The sequence below is a fragment of the Talpa occidentalis genome, unplaced genomic scaffold (assembly GCF_014898055.3).
Source record: "Talpa occidentalis isolate TD23 unplaced genomic scaffold, MPIMG_talOcc4v2.1 talOcc4.4, whole genome shotgun sequence".
Taxonomy (NCBI): domain Eukaryota; kingdom Metazoa; phylum Chordata; class Mammalia; order Eulipotyphla; family Talpidae; genus Talpa; species Talpa occidentalis.
Window position 1 is genome coordinate 67,514,900 of NW_023604295.1, and position 24,071 is coordinate 67,538,970.

The following is a 24,071-nucleotide window of genomic DNA, read 5'->3' on the forward strand; positions in this document are numbered from 1 at the left end:
AAGGGACACATGGGAAAACTTGAGCTAGGAGACTTTGAGGGAGAAGAGCTGACTCGCCAGCCCTACAGTGGTTCTTTTAGAATGGTAGTTATTGTGACAGAAACTTCTGTTATTAGAGCACCACTATATTGTAAACCATTACTTGTAGTCATTTCTTAAGAAATATAGCACGTTTGTGATATTTACTTACTTTACCTAAATTTTATCTATTTAAATATCTTGAGGATTTCATTTCATTGAGATTTTTGTAAATTTAGTTACAAAATAATTTATTGGCTTAGTTGTACTTCAAAAATGCTACTTTAAATTGGAACTACAAATATGTTGATACTATTACTTATTTTTATTTATCTAACAATCCAATTAACCGCTTCAATATATCTAAGGAAAATCTTCATTTTTACTTTTTTTTTTTTTAAACTTGAAACAAGCAAAAAAATTTATTACCCTTGGGTTGGTTGAGACTATAAATCTTGATCAATGTTCAACGCAACATCAGATAGCATCGGCTCATCAAGCTCCTCCATTCTGCTCAAGTTAGGCGCCCCATACCGGTCACTAATTTCAGCTAGTGTTTTGCCTGATTCCTCTAAATGGGCAGCATCTTCACCCTTAACTATATTTTCCATATTCATTCTTGCCTCCTTTGCCATTATTTTTTCTATTTTCTTTAGTTCTTCTATTCTCACTCTCTCTTTTTCTTGCATTTCCAGCTCTAGCTGGAAGGCCAGTTGTTGCTCCTGGAACATAAGCTCCTCTGCTTTGAGCCTCTCCATTATTTCTTGCTCCATTAGAGCTATTTCTCTTTCACGTTCCAACTCCCCCATTTCCCTATCTCTTGCTTGCTCTGCGGTCACATTTTCTTTATACTTGTAAAGCCACAATGCTAAATATTCTACTGGATCCACTGGACGAAGTTTTGCCACTTCTGCAAGACCCTGCATTAGACATGCCCCGAGGTGCTTTTTTAAGGTATGCTGACTCCATTTCTAATTTTTATACACAAACTTCCACATCTGTTTCAACCAGTCCAGGACCAAAAGGCAAGCGCAGCTTCTTCACATGTCTCTCTGCTCCATGTGCCTCCTCCAGGTCTCCTTCTGGCTCTCCATCCTGCTTCCTTCTTTCCCCAGTCTCCTCTCTTCTTTTTCACTTTTTAAGCTACTGACGCTTGTGTCTTCATGTGTATCACATATAATGACTTAAAAGACACACTATTCTGCTAGGGAATAGCAGTTTACTAATAGTTACCTCTTTTCTTTATGTATAGGAATTTTTAAAGAATGGGATGATTTCAGCAAAGACAATTATTGTACTGTATTCTCACAAAGTGGAAAAATGTAGAACTTAAATTAAGGTTTATATTTTCAAATTTGTACTTATGAATATGTACACATAATCTTAACAATTTTTTTAAAAAGAAACTTGAAGCAAACAGGTATCTGTTTACATCAAGTTAAGAGGAAGAAAAAAACATTCTTTTCATTTCAAGAATCATTAATCAATGCAGGAGTGAAAACAAACAGGAGAGTCTGCAAAGAAGGTGATTTGGACTTGTTTAGTCTCTGGCCTGTGCTGGTAACATCTGTAAGTGGGACTAATGAAAGGCAAAGAGGAAAGCAGCAAAGTGATGCAAGTGTTAGGTAAATGAGGCTTGAAAAAGTTAACATTTTTAGTTGCTTGTTTTTCTTTGACATTTTAGATCTACCATTGAGTGGGTGTATAGAAAGGCATCTTTCCAGGCTACTACATTTTCTGGCTACCTCTTGAGAAATTATGAAACTCTGTTAGGACAAAGTGGCAGTTCCATCTGTTAGCCTCCTTCGTAAAATGAAACCTGAAAATATTGTGTGTTTGAGCAGTGCTAATATTATTAGAGTTCGATAACTAGAAGAAACTTGTGTGGAACATTTCTAAATGTCATTCTGAGATTTTCATGAGAAAGGTGTCATCTTATAAATATTTATTATTACTCTCAAGCAAAATATTTTTCTAAGAAAGTATTTCTCTCCTTGGTCAAAATGCATGGAGTAAGTTGTTGCATGCTTTGGATCAGTTTTTAACCTTGTAGAAGGTATAAATTATCATACTTATGGAGAAAATTTCTGTGACCTGAATGTATTCATCAACATGCTATGAATAAATTTGTATTGTCTTCAAGTATTTATTGTCCAATCTTGAAGCACATGCTGATTTCATTAATAAATATTGAGATATGTGTTTGGTTATAGTTGATTTGTGAAAGAGGTAATACCAAGTGCCAGTTTTGAGTGTTCAGGTGAGTTAAAGATAGATAGAATTACCATTAAAGTATAAATTTCTAAAAGGTCTACAAAGGAAATAGGACTATTTAAAAAGAAAGGGAATACTATCAACAGTCACTTGAGTGAAAATAAATAGGCAAGGACCTAGAAGAATGGCCAAGAGGAGTGAAAATCTGTTTTCTCTGTTTACTATACCCCAAATATTTTAAGGCCCTTGTACAGAAAAATAATAACTAACAATTGCTAATGACTAAGAAAAAAAATAAACAGGTAATAGGCAGTAAGTAGAAATTGTGGTTGACATGGAGGCAGGGTTTTCAAAGATTCATTGATTTTTGAAGATTGATAAAATTTTTTGGCTATAAAAATATGTCATCATAATAATTGCATATGTGGTGAAATATATTGTAAAATTAAAGACTGCAGATTTGGAGCTTGCTTCAATCTCTTCTAATAATGAGAGCACAGTTAATTCTCATTCTTTGACAGCCTCTATCCTACTGTTTCCCACCCAGCCTAATCTCACTCATATATATTTTTTTAAAGATTTATTTATTTATTTTTATACAAGAACTGGGGTACAGGCCAGCAGCATGGGAGGGTGAGAGGATTCACCAGAGCCAGAGCAGAGAACAGAACAGGCAGACTGATGAAATACACTGCTGAGGGGAGCAGCGGGAGCGACAGGAGAGGTCTGTGGCATCATGTGGGACCCTTGCCGGCTGGCCGTGATCGAACCCGCGCTGCAGAGGCTGTGGATAGCTTCACAGCGCAGCGCTCAACCACCTGCGCCACCAGGGGAGGCCCTCTCACTCATCTTGATCTATAGCATTTCTTTTGTCATCCTTATTTTTACTATGGGCTAACTGAAGTTGATTGAACTTGAGCCACCAGAAAAATGTTTGGCTTCTATGGTGTTCTAGTGCATTTTTTCTTTTCTTTATCACAAATGAAAAAATTGTTAATGAAATACTAGAAAGATTAAGGTGGCAAATTACTTGTAACGAGGCAGTAAAGCAGAGATAGGTGAATGGCAACTATAGAGTGTTACTTTTCAACTAATACTTTAAAGTTCTTGGACTTGGAAAGGAGATTGTTCTAAGCACTAGTACTCCAAAGATTTCTGCCCTCAATGAGATAGCAATCCACTGAAAAAGAAAGATGTGTAAAGAAAAAGTATAATACAAGAATATAAGCATCATAAATGTTAAAGGAATTAATAAAGGAGGTTCAGGAAAGTTCTCTAAAAGAGAACAATCCCTGGGGTGAATCTACTGGAAGAGTATATATCAAGGAAAAGAAGAATTTGGAAAGTGTTAGGAAAAAATATTAATAGAATAATCATAGAGTATATATAAAAGGAGAAGTTCTGGATCTGGAGAATTTTGTAAAGAGGTATTGGAATAATATAGGAAAGAAAAAATTGAAGTTAGGAATATGTCATTCTTACCTTGGATAGAAAAAACACATTATATGGGCTCCCTTGTGGCTATTACCCATTTATTTTTTTCTTAGCCATTAGCAATTGTGAGTTATTATTTTTCCATACAAGGGCCCAAAGTATTTGGGGTATAGTAAACTGAGAAAACAGATTTTCATTCCTCTTGGCCACTTACAGCACGTTGAAGCTATCTGCAGCCACTGCAGCACGAGTTCAATCCCCGGCCAGGTCTGCCTACATGGTGCAGCAGACCTATCCTGTCTCATTCTCTGCTTCTGTCAGCAGTATATTTCAGTCAATCCACCTGTTATGTTCTCCACTCTGTCTCTGGTGAATCCTCTCATCCCCCACACCTCTGGCCTGCGCCCCAGTTCTTGTATGCATAAATAAATAAATCTTAAAAAAAAAAAGAAAAGGGCCTCCTCTGGTGGCGCAGCGGTTGAGCGCTGGGCTGTGAAGCTGCCCACAGCCTCTGCAGTGCCAGTTCGATCCCCGGCCGCTGGCGAGGGTCCCACGTGGCGTGACAGACCTCTCCTGCCACACCCACTGCTCCCCTCAGCAGTGTATTTCGTCAGTCTGCCTGTTCTGCTCCCCACTCTGTCTCTGGTGAATTCTCTCACCCTCCCGTGCTTCTGACTGTACCCTGTGCTTGTATAAATGAATAAATAAATTTAAAAAAAAAAGAAGAAACACATTATATTTGAAAAATGTTTTAGAAGTAAATGAACAAAGGTTTAGGAAGTGGTTAATGTGAACAATAATAAACAGATATTTAAGGTGACCTGTAGACTTTGCATACCATTGTGAAAGGTGGTGTCAATATGTGAGGTGAGATTTAAGAGGTTGAGTTCTGGAAGATCAGATGAGATGCACTTTTTGAACAGAAATTATCCAGATAGCATTCAGAAATATATGTCCATCAGGCAGTTTTATATGAAAATATGAAATTCAAATGCCAAGTTACAGTTAGAAATAAAGCCATGGATGTTACCACCCTGTAGTCTTCATTAAAAATATGACAGGTAAAGACATCAGAGAGAAGATAAGGGGATAGATTAAAAAACAAACAAAAATTCAGTGATTAGACTCATGGCCACCATTAATGTCTAATGGGAGAATGAAGAAAAATGTTCACAAAGGAAATCAAGAAAAAATAGATCTGAGAGTTTAGGTGAAGAACTAGGACAATGTTATATCACAGAAGGAAAGGGAGTTGTTTTCTAGAAGAAAGAATTAATCGGAGGTGAGAAATGCACTGGTGAGCTCACAATAGCGTGAGGAGTACAAAGTGGTTTGTGGATATGAAGGTATAAATGTTAATGGACATGATTTTAGAGTGATGGGAGTGAGTTGCAAGGGAGGAGAATGAACATTTCATTTTCAAGACCATTGGCTAATACAGAAAAGAGAACAAGTTTCAGTAGGAGACTTTACTTGAGACCCTGCATTCAAGTTGGTAATAGCCACTTTCATTCTCATAAACTAAATATTTTTGTGTTAATAAGCTGACTACTTTTATTAAGTATTTGATAAATATTAGCATGAAATTTATTGATATCGCAGTATTTCCAAAAATCATAGTATATTATTTTTGTCATTTTTCCATTAGAATAAGTTCATTTGTAATAATCTAAGTGATATACTGCTTAACTTTCCAAAGATCATTTAAATTTATGATTACCTACTTTCATTTTAGCACATTAACTGTCTAAGAATGTTATTATGTCAATAAAGAGGTTTATTATGTTATGTATGCACAAAGTCTAAGGACTGAGAATGTAGCAACTAATTTATAGTTTGTGTTTTTGATTTACCCTTATAAGAAATACACAAATAATATTGTAAAAGTACATTTTAAGCTGATAAGGAAATGAAGTCATCATTAATCATATAAATCCTATAGCAAAGAATAAAATAATTACTATTAGAATGCAAGCAAATATGTTATTATACTATAGACATTTGAGAAATTATACAGATTGCCAGCCCTTTTCCAGGTAATATTTATACAAGTGAATAGAATTTATGAATGAGGAAAGCAGAGGTTGTTCTTTGAGATTTGGTAAAGAAGCTTTGAAGGAGTGAACTTTTTTGTGTTGCCTTTCTATCTTTTTGTCATTTTTTAGCCATTATTGCATATTGAAAATTCCTTTCTGGCTATCATTTGTGAATTAACCAAATTGCATTAAAAGCAAATCTGGGGCCTCCCCGGTGGCGCAGCGGTTGAGCGCTGGGTTGCAAAACTGCCCACGGACTCTGCGGTGCCGGTTCGATCCCCGGCTGCTCCCCGGCCACTGGAGGAGGGTCCCACATGGCGCGCAGACCTCTCCTGCCGCCCGCTGCTCCCCTCAGCAGTGTACTTCGGTCCTTCTGCCTGCTCTGCTCCCCCCTCTGGCTCTGGTGAATTCTCTCGCCCTCCCGCGCTTCTGACTGTACCCAGTGCTTGCATAAATAAATAAATAAAAAAACATGCCTCTATTAAAAAAAAAAAGAATTTAAAAAAAAAAAAAAAGCAAATCTGTAGGCATCTTCCCTGAGTGTCGAGTTATTTCAAAAAAAAAAAAGGCCCTTAATTTATTTTGTATTTGTTCAGATCTTTTAAAAGTATTGATTTAAGAAACAACCTCCCTGTCTTAAAAATGCTACTATGGTGCTGTAAGCATTTTGAAGGTTCTCCAATACTTGGTTCTCCTTCCCTTCTGTATACAGAAATGTTAGCCCTTCTCTGGCCCCTAGCAGATGGACAAGGTCTTATGAATAATTCTGGGCTATGAAATGAGCCTAGATCCAACTTTGTCACTTGGCTAAGATAGTGAAGAATAATGAGAATTGTTCCAGTGTCTTCCTCTCTCTGGTAATTGTGAATTATTAAGATAGTCGGCCCAAAAGGTAGAGGCAACTGAATTACTAAGTTGTTGCCTAGGCCCTGCTGTCCTGAAGTCATTTGAAATTGTAATCAATCTTGTGTGAGTCAGAAATAAACATTAGAGATGTATGCAATGAACGTGATACCTACTATACTACAGACACTAAACATTAGAGATACTGAGTCACTGACATATGCAGATTATTTGTCATTGCAGCACAAGCTACCCTTTCTTAGCCATATAGTATTCAGAGCATCCTTCGGAGTTAAAGCAAAACCTCCTAATTATGTTTCTTCTTGTATGAGTATGTGTGTAAAGGAGTTTAAAAAAAAAGGAGAGAGGAGAAAATCAAGAGGATGGTGCCAAATGAAATGTTAGTAATATCCCCAGGACCAATTGTTGAACTGCATATAACTATCCATCTAGTTTTATATTGTCATAGCAAACTTACTATGTTTATCCTCTTTGCATTCTTCATTTCAGCAAAGAAATAGCTTGCCATACTTATTAGAGAAAATTTCTTACCCACACTAATGAGGAAACTGTCTGACAATTCAGCTATCATTGCTTTCTTTTATTCACTTGCACATTGTCAAGAAGAAAAAGTATAAAACACTACATTTCTTTTTACTTAAAAAATTTTAATATGTGATTTTTTTACAAATGAAAATATTTATTATAACATCCTTCTCCCTACATCTTGTCTTCAGTGCTACCTCTGGGTATTTCACAGAGTTCCAATTCTCATTATATCCCTTGAGTTGCTTGTAATTGTAAGAATGAAATAGAAACTAACCACTCTTTCCTGGAGGTTCATTATAATTTCAGATTGTAAGATTTTTGTTTCTAGGTTGTTTTCAGTTATACGTGTAAGTGTATATAATGTGAGTATGCGAACACACATGTGCCTCTACATGTGATTAACCCTGAATATGATAGTAATGGAAAAACATATTTTACAGAGAGACTTAGGGGGTCCAACAATTCAGAACTCTCTCATTAAAGAGTGAAGTTTCGTTTTGTGAAATTACTGACAAGAAGTAAGAAAATTAGATGAAAGAACATATACAAAGAATAAAAGCAATCTGACAATCCTATCACAGTATCATCTTTGTTTAATTGCTTTTGAGAAATTAGACAAATGCCAATATTGGCCTATTAGACAGAATATATCCCTTAAAGAAAGAATATTTAATTTGATCTATATTTTATTGTTATTAACTAAAATGTTATTTCAGCCCAAAAAGTATACTTGGGCATTTGGCATCACTTCTGTGTTAACTCGGGTAGCATAATATTCCTGATTGTTCCATAGATTTTTGGCACAAGCTATGGTGGCTCAGCCCAGCAATCTGTTCATTCTTTCAGTTCTGCTGCTTTTCTTTGAGTCTATTATTCTAGATCCTATTAGTGGATCATGGTATGTTGTCTGAATGCTGATGACCATAGGTGTGCTTAGTGTTATATGCTACTTATCATGTCCCCAATTATATTTAAGTGGTTTTGCTAATAGACTGGTCCCTGCTTGCTAGTCATTATTTTGTGTTTTGCTGTTTGACCATTAGCAGGTGTTATGGCAAACATTCCCTCACTCAGGAAAAGAGCTGTAGAAGGACCAATCCCTATCATCCACTTCTGGCTTTATGAAGCATGCTGGGACCAGATAGTATTCTAAAAGGAGCTTTACAAAGAGCTTATTAGCATGCTATGCTTAAGCAGGTATTTTCCCTTCTTCCAATACATAGGTGATTCCTTAAAGGCAGTGAGAGCCTCTTGCTCTTTATTTTCCTTCTTTTTCTGGAGTCCTCAGACATTAATATGAGGGAAAGAAAATAGAAAATGTATCTATTATAAATCTTGAAATATATGACTATCTCTTTTTTATAACAACCCTTTAGATAGGGTAGAAAAATTATCTCCATTTTTAAACAGAAAACCTGACAATCAGAAAGATCAAATTCCTTGACTTCTGTAACAAAGGAATTCCATGACAGGTAATGTGATAATATTAGTATTCACTATTAATTTTTTACTATTTCCAAAGATTGTATTAGTGGCTGTTATGTTAAGGTCCTCATAATCACTACTTGCCTTGAAAAAAAATAGAGGCAGTGTATAAATCTATTTTATTTCTGACAGGAAAAAATCTAGTTCAAACCAGTTCTGACTGGAAAAAGAACAGTTTAAACTGGCACAGGCAGGTTCAGAACAATCCTGGCTGTTTCTGATGAAAAAAAAAAAAAATGCTTCAAAACAGTTCTGACAGTTTCAAACCCACTTGAACCAGTTCTGACTGGGAAAAAACAGCTCCATGTGGTTCTGATCAGGTTAAACCTGTTGAAACTTATTTGGACCAACTCACATTGGGTCAAATTGGTTCTGGCTGGTTCTGACCAGTTCAAGCTGTTTCTGGTAGCTGTAGACTAGATAAGTGAATCAAATCAATTATATCCCATTCTTACCAGTTCAAACTAGTTCCAACTGGTTCTGACAGGATAAAAACATTTTAAACCAGTTCTGACCAGTGAAACCAGTTCAAACCAGTTCTGACTGGAAGAAACCAGTTCAAAGCAGTTCTGACCAGGTGAAACCTGTTTGAACTGGTTCTTACCACTCAGCCTGGTTCAGACCAGATAAAACTAGTTCAGGCTATATCTAAAAGGTTCTAACACTTTCAAATTAGTTTTGACTGAAAAAACAAATTGTTCAAACTGGTTCTTAACTCTTCAAATTGGTTCAAACCTGTTTTAACCAGATAAACCCATTCAAAACCAGTTCTGACTTGGTCATACCCATTCTGACCAGATAAAACTCTCAAACCAGTTCTAACCAGAACTGGTTCAAACCAGTACTAATGGGATAAAACCAGTTCAAATAGTTTCTAACCAGATAAAATCTGTTCTGAGTAGTTCTGGCCAGTTCAAACTGGTTCTGAATTGTTCTAACTAGATAAAACCATATCAAACTGATCGTGACTGGAAAAAAAAAATTCAAACTGGTTCAGAACAATAGTAAATGGTTCAAACTAGCTCAAACAGGTTCTAAATGGATAAAACCAGTTCAAATGGGTTTGTTCAGGTTCTGAAAGCATTAAACCAGTTCTGATCATTGAAAAAAAAAATGAATCAGTGGCCTCCCTAGTGGCACAGGGGTTAAAGACTCAGCAACATCAAGCTACCACCAGCCACTGTGGCATGAGTTTGCTCCCCAGCCAGGAAGCTAACCCACATGGCATATCAGACCTCTTCTGCCTCACTGCTGCTCCCCTCAGCAGTGTATTTCAGTAAATCTGCCTGTTCCCCACTTTGTCTCTGGTGAATCCTCTCACACACCCCCAGTTCTTCTGATCTTCCTCCCAGTTCTAATATGCATAAATAAATATAATTCTTAAAAAAAATGGATCAAACCAATTCTGAAAGTTTCAAACTATAGCTGGCTGGTTCTAAGCAGATAAAACTGGTTCTCACCATTTCAAATCTCTTCAAACTCAGTTCTGACCAATAAAACTGGTTCAGAACACTTTTGACTGTATAAAATCAGTTAAAACTGGTGTTGACCAGTTCAAAATGGACAAAACCAGTTCAAACCAGCTAAAAACAGATGAATATCATACACTGTCAAGTGAATATCATATGATGGTCAGGCCAATGTCATGCAAATTTATAGTGGTCATGCAAATGTATGTGATAGTCATTATATTTAGGTAAATGTCATGATGATCATGAGAATGTCTTGTGTGGGTAGTAAATCAAGTGAATGTCATGTGGTGGTCATGCAAATATATGTTAATGTCATGTGATGGTCACATGAGTGTGTTGCAATGGTCATGCAAACATTGTATGATGTCATGTGAATGTCACATGATGGTAATGTGAAGGTCATGTAAATGTCATCTGGTTCTGACCAGATAGAACCATTTCTGGACTGGTTGGAGATATGTATGCCAACCTGTTGACTATTTCAGATACAGAATTCACAATGTGACAACTCAGTGCACTTTTCCATTCTTGACACTTTTAGTCATAAATTAAGAAATAGGTTTGAGATTCAAGGGTGGGCGGAGCAACATGGCGGCGAGGAGACGCTGCGAGTAAGATCTCCCATTAAAAAAGTTAATAGGGAGGAAAAGCGGCAGGTCCAGTGAGAACTGGGACACGGAAGATAAACAGACGACTCCAGCAAACTGCCCGAAGAAGAAAGTTGCCATAAAAGAGGACGAGAAGGGAGGGAAGCGCAGAACCCTGCTCCCCTCCCCCGCCCACAGAGGCGGCACTCTCCGACCGGCAGAGAGGAGGAAACAACAAACCAAAACGGCCAACAAGAAAAACGGACACAGCAAGCGGGACTGTGAGTGGAAAGGAACTATTGCAGCCACCACACCCCGTGAACGGGAGCTGAGGCGAACCCTGCAGGATCCGCCTCGGAGGTGAGCTCCAGGCGCCATTAAAGAGAGCCCCGCCCAGGAGGAGACCAGCCCCAGCACACAGCCCCGGCCGCCTGGCTGCTTGAAACTGACAGATGACTCCTGGAAGAACCAGAGGGGAACAGAGAAGCCCACCCAAGATGCCGGCCAGTCCCAACAACACAGTGTCCCAACGCATACGGCAAATTAGAAAACAGACAGTAGGGAGGAGAAGAACCACACGCAACCTAGCAACTCTCCAGAGAAAAAGCACACCACAAAAAGAAAGCCAGCCCCAGATTGCAAAGACAATAACTTGGAAGAATTTCTGAGCCTTCCAGAAAGAGAATTTAAAATTGCCGTGATTAAAAAACTGACAGAAGTCATAAGGAAAACAATGATAAGGGAAAAATAATCAACGATCAGAAGAATGCAATTGAGTCCCTAGAGAGGGAAAACAATGGTCAGAAGAAAGAAATTGAGTCCCTAAAGAGGGAAGTAAAAGAAATGCAGGAGATCAAAGAATTAATGGAAGAACTAAAGAATTCTGGGAAAAGCAATGAAAGCAGAATAGATGAAATGGAAGAACGAATAAGTAATCTTGAAGACACAGAAATAAAAAGAACCAAAACAGAAAAGGAAGAGAAGTACGAAGGAAAAAGAACGAAGAAAGACTTCGGGAACTATCTGACTCCATGAGGAAAGGAAATATAAGAGTTATAGGAATACCAGAAGGAGAGGAGAGAGATGTAGGAACAGAGAAAATATTCAAAGAGATAATTGAAGAGAACTTCCCAAATGTGAAGAAGGAGCTGAAAATTGATATACAAGAAGCAAGAAGAACACCAAACTTCCACGACGAAAGGAAAAATACAGCAAGACACATAATAGTAAAGCTCCAAGAATCCAGGACAAGGAAAAAATAATGAAGCTGGCAAGAGGGAAGAAACAGATAACATTCAAAGGAAAACCAATCAGGCTGACATCAGACTTCTCCGAAGAAACACTACGGGCAAGGAGAGAGTGGAGGGACATAGTCAACAGACTCCAAGAAAACAGATGCCAACCAAGAATACTCTATCCCGCAAAGCTCTCCTTCCTCTTTGAAGAAAGAATATGGACCTTCCCAGACAAACAGAAACTCCGGAATTTCATTGCAACTAAACCCCCACTCCAAAAAATACTACAAGGAGTCCTAAAGCCAGAACCTCAGAGGGACGAATAACAATGAAAGAAGGCCAAAAAAAAAAAAAAAAGTTATTAAAAGAATAAATAAATAAAATCAAAGGAAAGACAAACACAATGGCAAATACAGATGTTAACATATCAATATTAACTCTAAATGTAAATGGACTAAACTCTTCAATAAAAAGACACAGAGTGGCAGCCTGGATTAAGAAACAAAACCCAACCTTTTGCTGTCTCCAGGAAACACATTTAGCTACAAGAGATAAAAATAGGCTCAAAGTTAAAGGATGGAAACAATCCTACAAGCAAATGGACCAAAAAAGAAAGCAGGAACAGCTATACTTATATCAGATAAAACAGATTTCAAACTCAAAAAGATAAAAAGAGACCCCAATGGTCACTACATTATGATCAAGGGGACAATACTTCAAGAAGAAATAACACTCATTAACATATACTCACCAAACGAAGGAGCACCAAATATATCAGACAACTGTTGTCCTCTCTGAAAACAGACATCAGAGAAAACACATACGTAGTGGGAGACTTCAACACACCACTATCAACAATGGATAGATCAACAAGACAAAAAATAAGTAAAGAAACCAAAGCTCTAAATAAGGACCTAGAGCAATTAGGCTTAACAGACATCTATAGAACACTAAACCCCAAAAAAACGGAGTACACATTTTTCTCAAGCGCACACGGATCATTCTCCAGGATCGATCACATACTGGGGCACAAGACAAACATCAACAGATACACCAAGATTGAAATCATATCAACCATCTTTTCTGACCATGAAGGCATCAAACTAGAAATAAACCATAAAAAGAAGGCAAGGAACTTTCCTACCTCATGGAGATTAAAAACCACACTACTGGAAGACCATTGGACTAATGAGGAGATCAAAGAAGAAATTAAAAAATTTTTTGAATTGAACGACAAGGAGGACACTAATATCCTAAATGTATGGGATGCAGCAAAAGCAGTAATAAGAGGAAATATATAGGCAATAGAAGCTCACATCAAGAAACAAGAAAGAACGCAAAGAAACAACCTCATCTCGAAGCTCAAAGATCTAGAAAAAGAACAACAAAAAAACCCCAAAACCAGTAGAAGAAAAGAAATAATAAAAACCAAAGCAGAAATAAATGAAATTGAAACTAAAAAAACAATCCAAAAGATCAATGAAACCAAGAGCTGGTTTTTTGAAAAAATCAATAAAATAGACAAACCCCTAGCCAGGCTCACAAAGGAAAAAAGGGAGAAAGCACAAATAAACAGGATCATCAATGAAAGAGGAGAAATCACAACGGACACAGCAGAAATCAAAAGAATAATCAGTAACTACTATGAACAGTTATATGGAAACAAGTTTAACAATCTAGAGGAGATGGACAAATTCCTACAACTCTACAATCACCCAAAGCTAGATAAAGAAGAAATAGAACACCTAAACAGACCAATTACAATTAGCGAAATTGAAATGGTAATAAAAACCTCCCCAAAACAAAAGCCCAGGACCTGATGGATTTACAAATGAATTCTACCAAACATTCAGAGACGAATTAGTGCCTATCCTTCACAAACTCTTCCAAAAAATTGAGAAGGAAGGGACAATACCAAACACGTTTTATGAAGCCAACATTACACTAATACCAAAACCGAACAAGGACAACACAAAAAAGGAAAACTACAGGCCAATCTCCCTAATGAACACTGATGCAAAAATCCTCAATAAAATTTTAGCTATCAGAATCCAACAATGTATCCATAAGATAATTCACCACGACCAAGTTGGATTCATTCCAGGGGCACAAGGATGGTTTAACATCCGAAAATCAATCAACGTTATCCAACACATCAACAAAAAGAAATATAAAAACCATATGATAATATCAATAGATGCTGAGAAAGCTTTCGACAAAGTGCAACACCCATTCATGATAAAAGCCCTTGAAATTCTGGGGATACAAGGAACATACCTCAACATCATAAAGGCCATCTATGACAAGCCAACAGCCAGTATCATTCTCAATGGTGAAAAGCTGAAAGCAATTCCATTAAGATCTGGAACAAGACAAGGATGTCCACTCTCACCATTGCTTTTCAATATAATACTGGAAGTCCTAGCCAGGGCAATAAGACAAGAGAAAGACATCCAAGGAATCCAAATAGGAAAAGAAGAAGTCAAACTATCACTATTTGCAGACGATATGATATTATACATAGAGAACCCCAAAAACTCCACAGAAAAGCTAATTCAACTCATCAATGAGTTCAGTAAAGTGGCAGGATACAAAATCAACACGCAAAAGTCAGTAGCCTTCCTATACACAAACAATAAATCTGAAGAAGAAGAAATCAAAAAGACCATCCCTTTTGTTATTGAAACAAAAAAAATCAAATATTTGGGAATAAATCTAACAAAAGAGGTAAAGGACCTATACAAAGAAAACTATAAAACACTGTTAAAAGAAATAGAAGAAGACACAAAGAAATGGAGAGACATCCCCTGCTCATGGATTGGAAGAATAAACATTATTAAAATGGCCATCCTACCAAAAGCAATATACAGATTCAATGCTATTCCAATCAAAATTTCAATGTCATTCTTCAAAGAAATAGAACAATTATTGATGAAATTCATATGGAATCACCAAAAACCCCGAATAGCCAAAGCTCTCCTGAAAAAAAAAGAAGGAATGGAGGCATCAGACTCCCAGACTTCAAACTATACTACAAAGCCATAATCATCAAAACTGCATGGTATTGGAACAAGAACAGACATACAGACCAATGGAATCGAATAGAAAATCCAGAAATAAACCCACAGATTTATGGTCAACTAATCTTTGACAAAGGAGCAAAGAATATGCATTGGAGCAAAGAAAGTTTGTTCAATAAATGGTGCTGGGAAAACTGGGTCGCTACATGCAAAAGAATGAAGCTTGACCACCACCTCACACCATACACAAAAATCAACTCAAAATGGATTAAAGAACTAGACATAAGACCTGAAACCATAAAATATATAGAAGGAAATATAGGCGAAACACTACGTGATTTGCACATCAAAGACATCTTTACAGACACATCACCCAAAGCAGTGATAGTGAAGGCAAAGATAAACAGCTGGGACTACATCAAATTAAAGAGCTTTTGCACAGCAAAAGAGACAATAACAAAAACAAAGAGAAACCCCACCAACTGGGAGAACATTTTTGCACCCAACACTAATGATAAAGGACTGATCACAAAAATCTGCAAAGAGCTGATGAGACTCAACAACAACAAAGAAAATAATCCAGTCAAAAAATGGGCAGAAGAGCTAAAAAGAAACTTCTCTGAAGAGGAAATGCAAATGGCCAACAGGCATATGAAAAAATGTTCAACATCACTTGTCATCAGGGAAATGCAAATCAAAACTACCATGAGATACCATCTTACACCAGTGAGAATGGCACATATTAAAAAAACTAGCAACAACAAATGTTGGCGAGGGTGTGGAGAAAAAGGAACTCTTCTGCACTGTTGGTGGGAGTGCAAACTGGTCCAACCACTGTGGAAAGCTGTATGGAGATTTCTGGACCTACTAAACATAGAGCTTCCATATGATCCAGCAATTCCACTCCTAGGTATTTACCCAAAGGACACAGAAACATCAATTCCAAAGAACACCTGCACCCCTATGTTTATAGCAGCACTGTTTACAATAGCTAAGCTTTGGAAACAACCCAAATGCCCAAAAGTAGATGACTGGATCAAGAAGATGTGGTACATATATACCATGGAATATTACTCAGCATTCAAAAAAGATAAACACATGCAATTTGCAGCAACATGGATGGCGCTGGAAGGGATCATGCTCAGCGAAATAAGCCAAAAAGAAAAAGAAAATACCGGATGGTCTCACTCATAGCAGGAATCTAGAAAACTTAAATAAGGGACCAGGAAAATGAATAACTATAAGAAAGTGAAAATCAAAATCAACAAAAAACTATGAACCAGAGACACTTTTAGGGGGGCGGGGGTGGGAGGGAGGGATTGGGGTCAGAATGGGGGGCTGCAATTGTATGGGGAATATAACAATAAAATTTATTAAAAAAAAAAAAAAAGAAATAGGTTTGAGTTGATTTTAAAAGTTTACTTAGTCCATTATATTAATTACAATATTTGGAAAGTACACCCACAAAAATAGTATTTGATATATGTATTTTAGTGGAAAAAATATTTTCCTAATCACATTTTCAGAACACAAGAAGTTATCTTGTTAAATGGATCCTTCTTTACATAAATTTTTTATATTTTACCTTTTGACATTTCTAGGACGTTCAGTTCTCATGTCATACTTTTAAATTTAAAAGTTTAGGACCGATAGAAATATGCATTAAATGACATATTTAGTTCTTTTAAAGTGAAGATGCATAAAATTCATGTAGATTTCTGGTGTTTTATTGAAGTAGAGTGGTCTTTCTCTTTTCTCAATTGTAATAATGAAACTTCAACAAAGATAATACTTTCTAAATATTTAGACATGCTTTCTTTTATTTTTAATTTTTATTTTTTTAAACAATATTTTCTTCCCGCCACCCCCTCAGGTTGAGTCCCCATAGAATTTCCTTCTCCAATAGTCATGCTTTCTATACCCCTACAAACTTCTTTACTTCAGTTTTTTGCTATTAAAGCTAAACCATAAAATTTCTCTCCTCAGGGAAAGTCTCTCCTTAAGAGATTTTTAAGAAAGGAGTCATTGATTTAAGAAAAAGGCATCATTGATCACCTCTTTGTCTCAAAGCTTAGTCCTTGAATCTGTGGTATACATTTTTCCAAAATTGAAGATCTCCTTTTAGAGAGGTTAGATTAAGATTAGAAATAGTTGACTCTTCACATTGAGATCATATATAAGTCAAGACAAATAATGTAAAATAACCCAAATCAGAGAAAATAGAAGTACAAGCACTGTGTCTGATCCAGAAGGGCATGAAAGGAAACTGAGAAACAAAAGACAGTGGCCCTGCCTTAGGGTAATGATAGTGATGGTAACCATGGTGAATATAGCAAAGGGATGAGAATAACCAGCCTATGCTGGGAATAAAAAAGGACATAACTGAGACTTAGACTTTCTGAGGTAGTGATATGTTCAAAATGATGATCAAACCTGTTTCTCCAGAAAATAACTTACAAACAAAAAATATACCATCTTGATTTGCAATACTTAGTGATTTCAAGCCAGAGGAGGTTCAACATGGAGACCTGAAAATATATTCATGATTGTCTCACCGCTCACCCATGCCTGTACTAGCACAGCATTGTTGAAGCATTGTGTCGGTCTCTTCCCAGCCTGTACCTCTTCCCATGTATAGTTTAGACCAAAAACAAGCCATAAGGGTCAATGAGAGCTGCAAGTTTCCTGTGAGTTCTGTGGATGGGATGAAGCTTCAGATCACAGAATGAAAGTTTATTCAAGAGAACATGGAACATTTTTCAGAGTTGGGGTCTGCAAGTTCCTTCACCATGGAGTTTTCTCAAACAGTGACTCCTAAATTAGTTTAAGATACTACAAGACATCGATTATCTGAATCTTTGGGGGCAACAAGCAGGGTTGGGATGTCCAGAATCCCAGGCTGTTATAATCTCTAGCCTCTGGATACCCGAGTTCATGAGATATTATCTCTCTCTCTGTTACCTTATAAAAAATGCTGGGAGATTTCATTTTTACTTGTCTTTCTCACACCCCAACTCCACTGAGGTTTGCCTAGGTGTCCCAGCACTGATATAGTTCAAGGAATAATGCCCACAGGATTTTCATTAGCCTAAGTTAACCAGCAAGATCCTTGCAACTTGATGAGGCTCACTTAATGCCTCTGGGACCACTTGGCAGGTCCACCAATGAATGATATTCTGGGCACTCCGGTCCTGGAGACACTGAACCAGGCAGTGGTAATGCTGACAGCAAACCTTAGACCAGGTCCCCATGGAGGATGGGAGGTGGTAGTGATTTTAAATATAGGATGTAGAATTTTCAATCTTTAAAACCTTGCTTAATGCAGTTAGAGGCAAAAGCAGCCACTGGAGTTTCTGCTCTCTGAAATATTGATAACAGTATCTTTGAGATGCTTAGACTCCAGAATTATCTGGAGGCCTTAATGGAAGCCAGAATTAAGAAGATATTATCAGAAATACAAAAACCAGATGTATAAAGACCTGGGAAGGTCTTTATTTGAACTTAAAATAGACACTTTTAGAAAAAGAACTGAAAAAAAGGGAAATCTTCATTAATAGAACAAGTTATGCTGTTGGTAAAAGTAACAGGAAGCATTCATTCTTTAAATGATGCATTAAAACACTTCCAATTTTAAATAGCTGCAACTAAAACAGTCTTCAAAGTACATCAGAAGAATAAATAACAGCTTTAGACAGTGCTAAAAAATTCTCAAAATGAAAATTCTGATCTTTGGGAAAGGATAAAACTTCTTTTGCAAGAGGCAGAAGGATGTGAAAGAATTAGTGAATTTAAAGATGATATGGAACAAGTTCTAAGGGACAAAGCCAAATTAAATCTCTGAGGAAACATTTGCTGTTCTTCCCAGGCATCTTGGATAGTGGAAACATGGAATCCAATTTAAAAATGCATGGAAATGGACACCTCTTAGAAGATGTTTTGAAAAAACCCATGGATGAAATTGAGTTAAATACTTATTGCACTAAACTGAATAATAACCTCTCCCCCAAAAAATGTCTGCATAGCAATCCTTGAAATCTATGAGTTTGTACCCTTTCTTGGCAAAGGGGCTTCAAAGGAATCTGAAATATGGGATTATCCAGGATTATCTGGGTAGTCCCAGTGTAATCACAAGAGTTCTTATAAGGGGAGGTAGAGAGGCCAGAATCAGACAAGAAAATATGACAACAGAAGCAAATAGTAATGTGACCAAGAAGCAAAGACTGTGAGCAGCCTTTAGAAGCTCAGAAAATAAGAAATGACTTCTGTCCTTGGGCCTCCAGAAAGAATGCAACTCTGCTAAAATGTTAATTTTAGCCTACCAAATTTAATTGGGACTTCTGATGTCTTTCCTTCTTTCTGCAAGTAACAAATTTGTATTTTTTGAGTTACTATGTGATAATTTATTACAGCAGCAATAGGAAACAAATATATTTGTTTAAAAACTATTAAAGAAAAATGCAACCAAATGTACACTAAATTAGCTGAAATGTGCATTTTGAGATTTTATTAAAATTCATTAAAGTGAAAAAAATTCACTGCAGTAAGGAAAAAAACAGAGAGTGAAAGGCAAAAGATCCAGGAAAAATGCCCAATTCTTTCTGAACTACATGAGAAAAAGAAATGAGTTTTCACCAAAAATTTAGAGGATTTTTTTGGTACAAAAAGAGAATATCAAAGTAATCAAATAGATCAATCAATCATCTGAGGAGCTGGGCATCTATTAAATACAAGTGTAATAAAGAATTTCCTAGAAAAACTAAAAATAATCGCCAATTATTATCAAATGTCACCTTGTGTCCTGTGAAAGGATAAGCTCAGAACAATAGGTTGAGAGTGCTGCTGGTTAAGAAAAGTTGGTTATTTAAGAAATTTAAAAAAGCAAACATCGAAAAAACTTTATTGAGGAAGAATTTAAATATGAATATTTCAGGGTATTTTCTTTTATCTTACAAGTTGCAGTGTTAAGATTATCAGGAACGCTTTGGGTGAATGCTTTCACAGAAGGGAGGGAAATCAGGATATGACTGCAGTGGGGTTGGGGATAATTAAGATTGCTGCCCACTAGAAGAGACATGCTGCCCAGTGGGTTCCCATAGGCAAGGACTTCCTCCATCAGAGCATCTAGATTGTGCTGTACCAGGTCCTACTCAAGACAATAGTTTTTTCTGCTGCTTGTTGTACTGGAAGACCCTTTGATCAGACTCTGGTGTTTACATAATCCTGCAATCAGAGGTCATGTTACAGAGGGATCCAGAGAAGGGGATCCCTTCTTTTCTCCCTTTTCTGGCAAGCAAGGGAAAATCTTCCCCAGAATCCTCTCTTCTAAGTGTCTTCCCTTGCCCATCAAAAATTCATTAGCGATAAGAAATATCAATACGCCAAGCACAGATTCAGTCTTGTGTCTACACAATCTGAAAACAAAAATGAGTCACTCTTCATGTTTATTTCTTATTTAAATGAGTCTTTCCAGATCCATAGTGAAATGCCCTCAAATGTTTATTCCCCCCTCTACTGGTTATTTTGATTTGCCCCTCTTTTCACTTTATTCCTATTAGTTAAGTAGCATTTACTTAAATGGAAGCTGAATACCGCTCTAATTCAGAGGATATTTTTTGTAACTGTATATTATTTCATTATGAAACATATGATTTAATTACTTCTATTTAACTATTTACATTTTGTGTATTTACAGCATTTTTATTAACTAATGCAATAAAATAATCCAGATACACATCAATTTTTTTCTTTTAAAATAATATAGACCTTTCTCTATTTTGGATTTATTGTTATTATTTAAGTGAGTATACTGTAGCAGAAAATGGAAGCTCCCTAGGGCTATAATTCTTAATTATGTAAATATCATAAGTGAATTGCTTCCATTTTATTTGTTTACATAGTATTACAGGTTTAAATACATTATTTTTACTGTTGCTACTTAATATGTCTCATTGATTCATAAGAAGATGAATTTTTGTTTTTTTTTTCCTTAAGAATTTTCTTTTCATTCTGCTGCTGTAGTTAACTGATTGTACAATAGCTCAACTGGAAGTATAACCACAATTATAACCTAGAAAATAGTATTTCATAAAAGTAGTTTATTTTAAAGTGAATTTCATGAATAAATTACTTCTTTTTCTTCTATTTCTAGAAAATGGAAAGCTAGTATTTCAATAGTTAGGGCTTAGCAAGATCCTGATAACATGTAAGTTTTACATGGTCCTTTCTCAAATATGGAGACATTTGAAACTTAAAATCTGTATCTGTGTATTTATTAAGTACTGAACTTACTCTAGTTGAAAGGATAATTAAATTTTAGTTTAAAAGAAAACTCTGAAGGCTCTAATTGTGTTAGCATAAAATCCAAGTCAAGCCCTTCACTATGAACCCTAAGCTATAAGAGACAGTCTTCCATGACATGGTTTTATGAATAAATGTGAAGATAAGACTGCTACAGAGATTTCACTGAACAAAAACCAACCAAAAAGCAAAATAAAACCCCTGCCCCACCAAGAAGATTAAAGCTAAGGGAAACACAGGGAAATGGAGTTTGATATTAAGTTAAATTAATCCTGAACCCACTATTTATCTAAATGTCCAGTTATGTGAAGAATAAAATTCCTTAATGTTTGCACCATTTTTGAGTTGCACATTTTCTTACATGCAGTCATTTTCATACTAACTGAAATTCTCTAAGAGAATTTCAAGCTAAAGCACCATTAAATGTGGTATTTCACATATTTCGATGAGATTAAAATTTCTGACAAGAACTTGTATAATCTCCTCTGAAATGAAATTATTACTTAATAACATTTCATATTCTGAATCTGTTAGATAACATGATGTGTCACCCCTTTAGGAATGAATATTTTACTCCCTACACTCTCCCTTTGTTTTGAACGTTCTGCCCTCAGGTGGCATTCCCCTGCAAGATTTTCACTCCTTCCCAGAAAAGCCAGCATCCAAAAACTGATTGAGGTGAGGTGGTCAAGTACTAGCTCTCCTGCTCCAATTCAGATCAACTCTGAAGGGTCCTCTTAGTTTCAGACTCCCTTACTGGCTTGACTGAAGTCTCTCCTAAGTCTGCATCAGAGTTCAAGCACATCTTTCCCCATTCATACTGCAGGCCTTTTCCTTCCCTTCTCTTTTGCAGCTACTGATTCCAAGAGCACTCCCCACTAAACTCTCCACTGCTGAATTCAGTGCAAGAGTGTTTTCCAGGAAATGGAACTGAAATATAAAGATAACACTTATAATACAGGAGAATAATTTAATTTGTTTCACAGAACCAAAAATGCCTACACAGAGGATTAATTACCCACCCCAAAATACTGACAAAGCCAGAATACCATTTAAAAAATCTAAATTTTTGCTTGTTAACTAATTTTCAATTTTCAAGAATGAATGTTTGCTCACCCTGCCCTACTTCACCACATTCACATGACGTATCGATTAGCAAGTTGTCATAGTCACAAGTTTACTTTCATTTATTGAAATTTTTGAAAAATTAGGGTTTAGGTCCTTTTTCTTTTCATATATTCAGTTGTCGACTACCCTTATGCCCTAATTTTACATTATTTTGATTGTCAGCTTGGAGGTTGCCTATAAAGATGTTCTTTGCGCTTCAGATTATAGGGCTTTGCAGTTTATTTGTAGATCATTTGTAGTTACTTCTCTAATGCTATTGTTACAATGTGATCTTTACTATGCCTGTCACTAAGGTTTAGTGACAATCTCTGCAGTATATGCACCTATTGTTTCCTGTTTGTTTTATTTTTGCCTTCAACTTCTCTTTTTCTTTTCCATTTACTAACCTGGGACAATAATTTATGGGATTAAATATAAGATGCTACAATAATATCCTCAGGTACTCCCTGCTGCATGTAGTACAGATCAGTATCTTTGAAAATGAATAATAGTCTCTTTCAAACATAAGAAAGATTGCAATTTATTAGATCACATCAAAGTGAATTTGAGCCTACCAAGCTTGTGTGTGCTGTATTCTGTAATTAATAATTTGTATAGATGCAACATGCCAATGCATAACACAGTACATGCCTTTAAAAGGCTAAATTCAATACAGTGTACCAACTCAGAGCAAGTAGGTCCAGGCCTAATATGCCTGCCTTTAATATTTTTAATGAAAAGAACAAGTTCATACTTGATTCTCCATGGGCCAGGAAATTAGCAACTTGTTACTCCTGTCACCATTTGTATTTCCCAGATTTCCACGTCATTCCCACTCAACACTTTTTCACTGAAATGGGAAAACTGTGAAGACAGCTACATCATTTATAGGAATATATTTTTACAGCTCTTGAGGGAGAATAAAGACTAATTTGGGGCAATATTTACATGTAGGGGAATTGTGAATGTAAAAATGACATGTGGAGAAGCTGTTTTTGCTTTTGTCCTTGGATTTGTACCAGGGACTTGGACATTGAAGGATACATTTGGAAGATACAGAGATGTGGGTGAAAGACCTCTGAGGAGGCTGACAATGGCAGCCTTTATTTTGACTTGGGTTTTGACTTTGCTCTTTTTCTGAAAGACTTTCTGAACCCACTTACCTGTCACTTACCTGTGCAATAAGGAGAAGAGAAAGAATATAGTTATAATAGTTTGCAAATGAAGCACCCAAAGTTACCCATCCCCTCATGGGTAAATGTCCAGCCAAACAGTGTTGGCCCAAGGCAGGACCACTGAGGCTCAAAAGCTTGACACATGTCTAAGGCATCTTCTGGTGGGGAATCCAAAGGAAAGTGGCAAAAGGGGCCAGGAAAGTCTGGAAGAAAAATAGCAGTCAAAAGGCTGTCATTGTCAGTCTCCCCATGGGTCACTCACCCTTGTCTCTTTCAAATATCTCTTTCCAGGTTCCCCAAGTAAGTCTACCATGTTCCCCAAGCTAAGTCTACCCTAACTTTAGAGAGTGACATTAAAAAAAAAGGGATAGATGCAGAATTTATGTATGTTGTTCCTAAAAGTGAATTTACAATGCTATAAGTCCAAGACCAAGAAGCAAGCACAGCTCTTCACATGTCTCTCTGCTCCATGTGTCTCCTCCAGTCTTCTTTCTCCATCTTTCTCTGCTTTATCTTCCTCCTTCTGCCCCTTCTCAGTCTTTTTTCCCATACTCTTTTTAGCTACATCTCCCTGCCTAACTCCGCCATCCTTAGGGTGG

At 36.6% G+C, this 24,071-nt stretch overlaps 1 protein-coding gene across 1 annotated transcript; it reads right to left on the reverse strand.

Annotated features, from left to right (window-relative positions):
* Positions 1 to 440: 440 nt before the first annotated feature.
* On the reverse strand, positions 441 to 18,144 carry LOC119258152 (DPY30 domain-containing protein 1-like). Its single transcript, XM_037526638.2, has 2 exons — positions 17,992 to 18,144; positions 441 to 989 (listed from the first exon to the last, which is right to left on the reverse strand). Exons 1-2 carry the CDS (start codon positions 18,142 to 18,144, stop codon positions 465 to 467), a joined length of 678 nt encoding a protein of 225 aa, XP_037382535.1. The 3' UTR covers positions 441 to 464.
* Between the last annotated feature and the right edge of the window lie 5,927 nt (positions 18,145 to 24,071).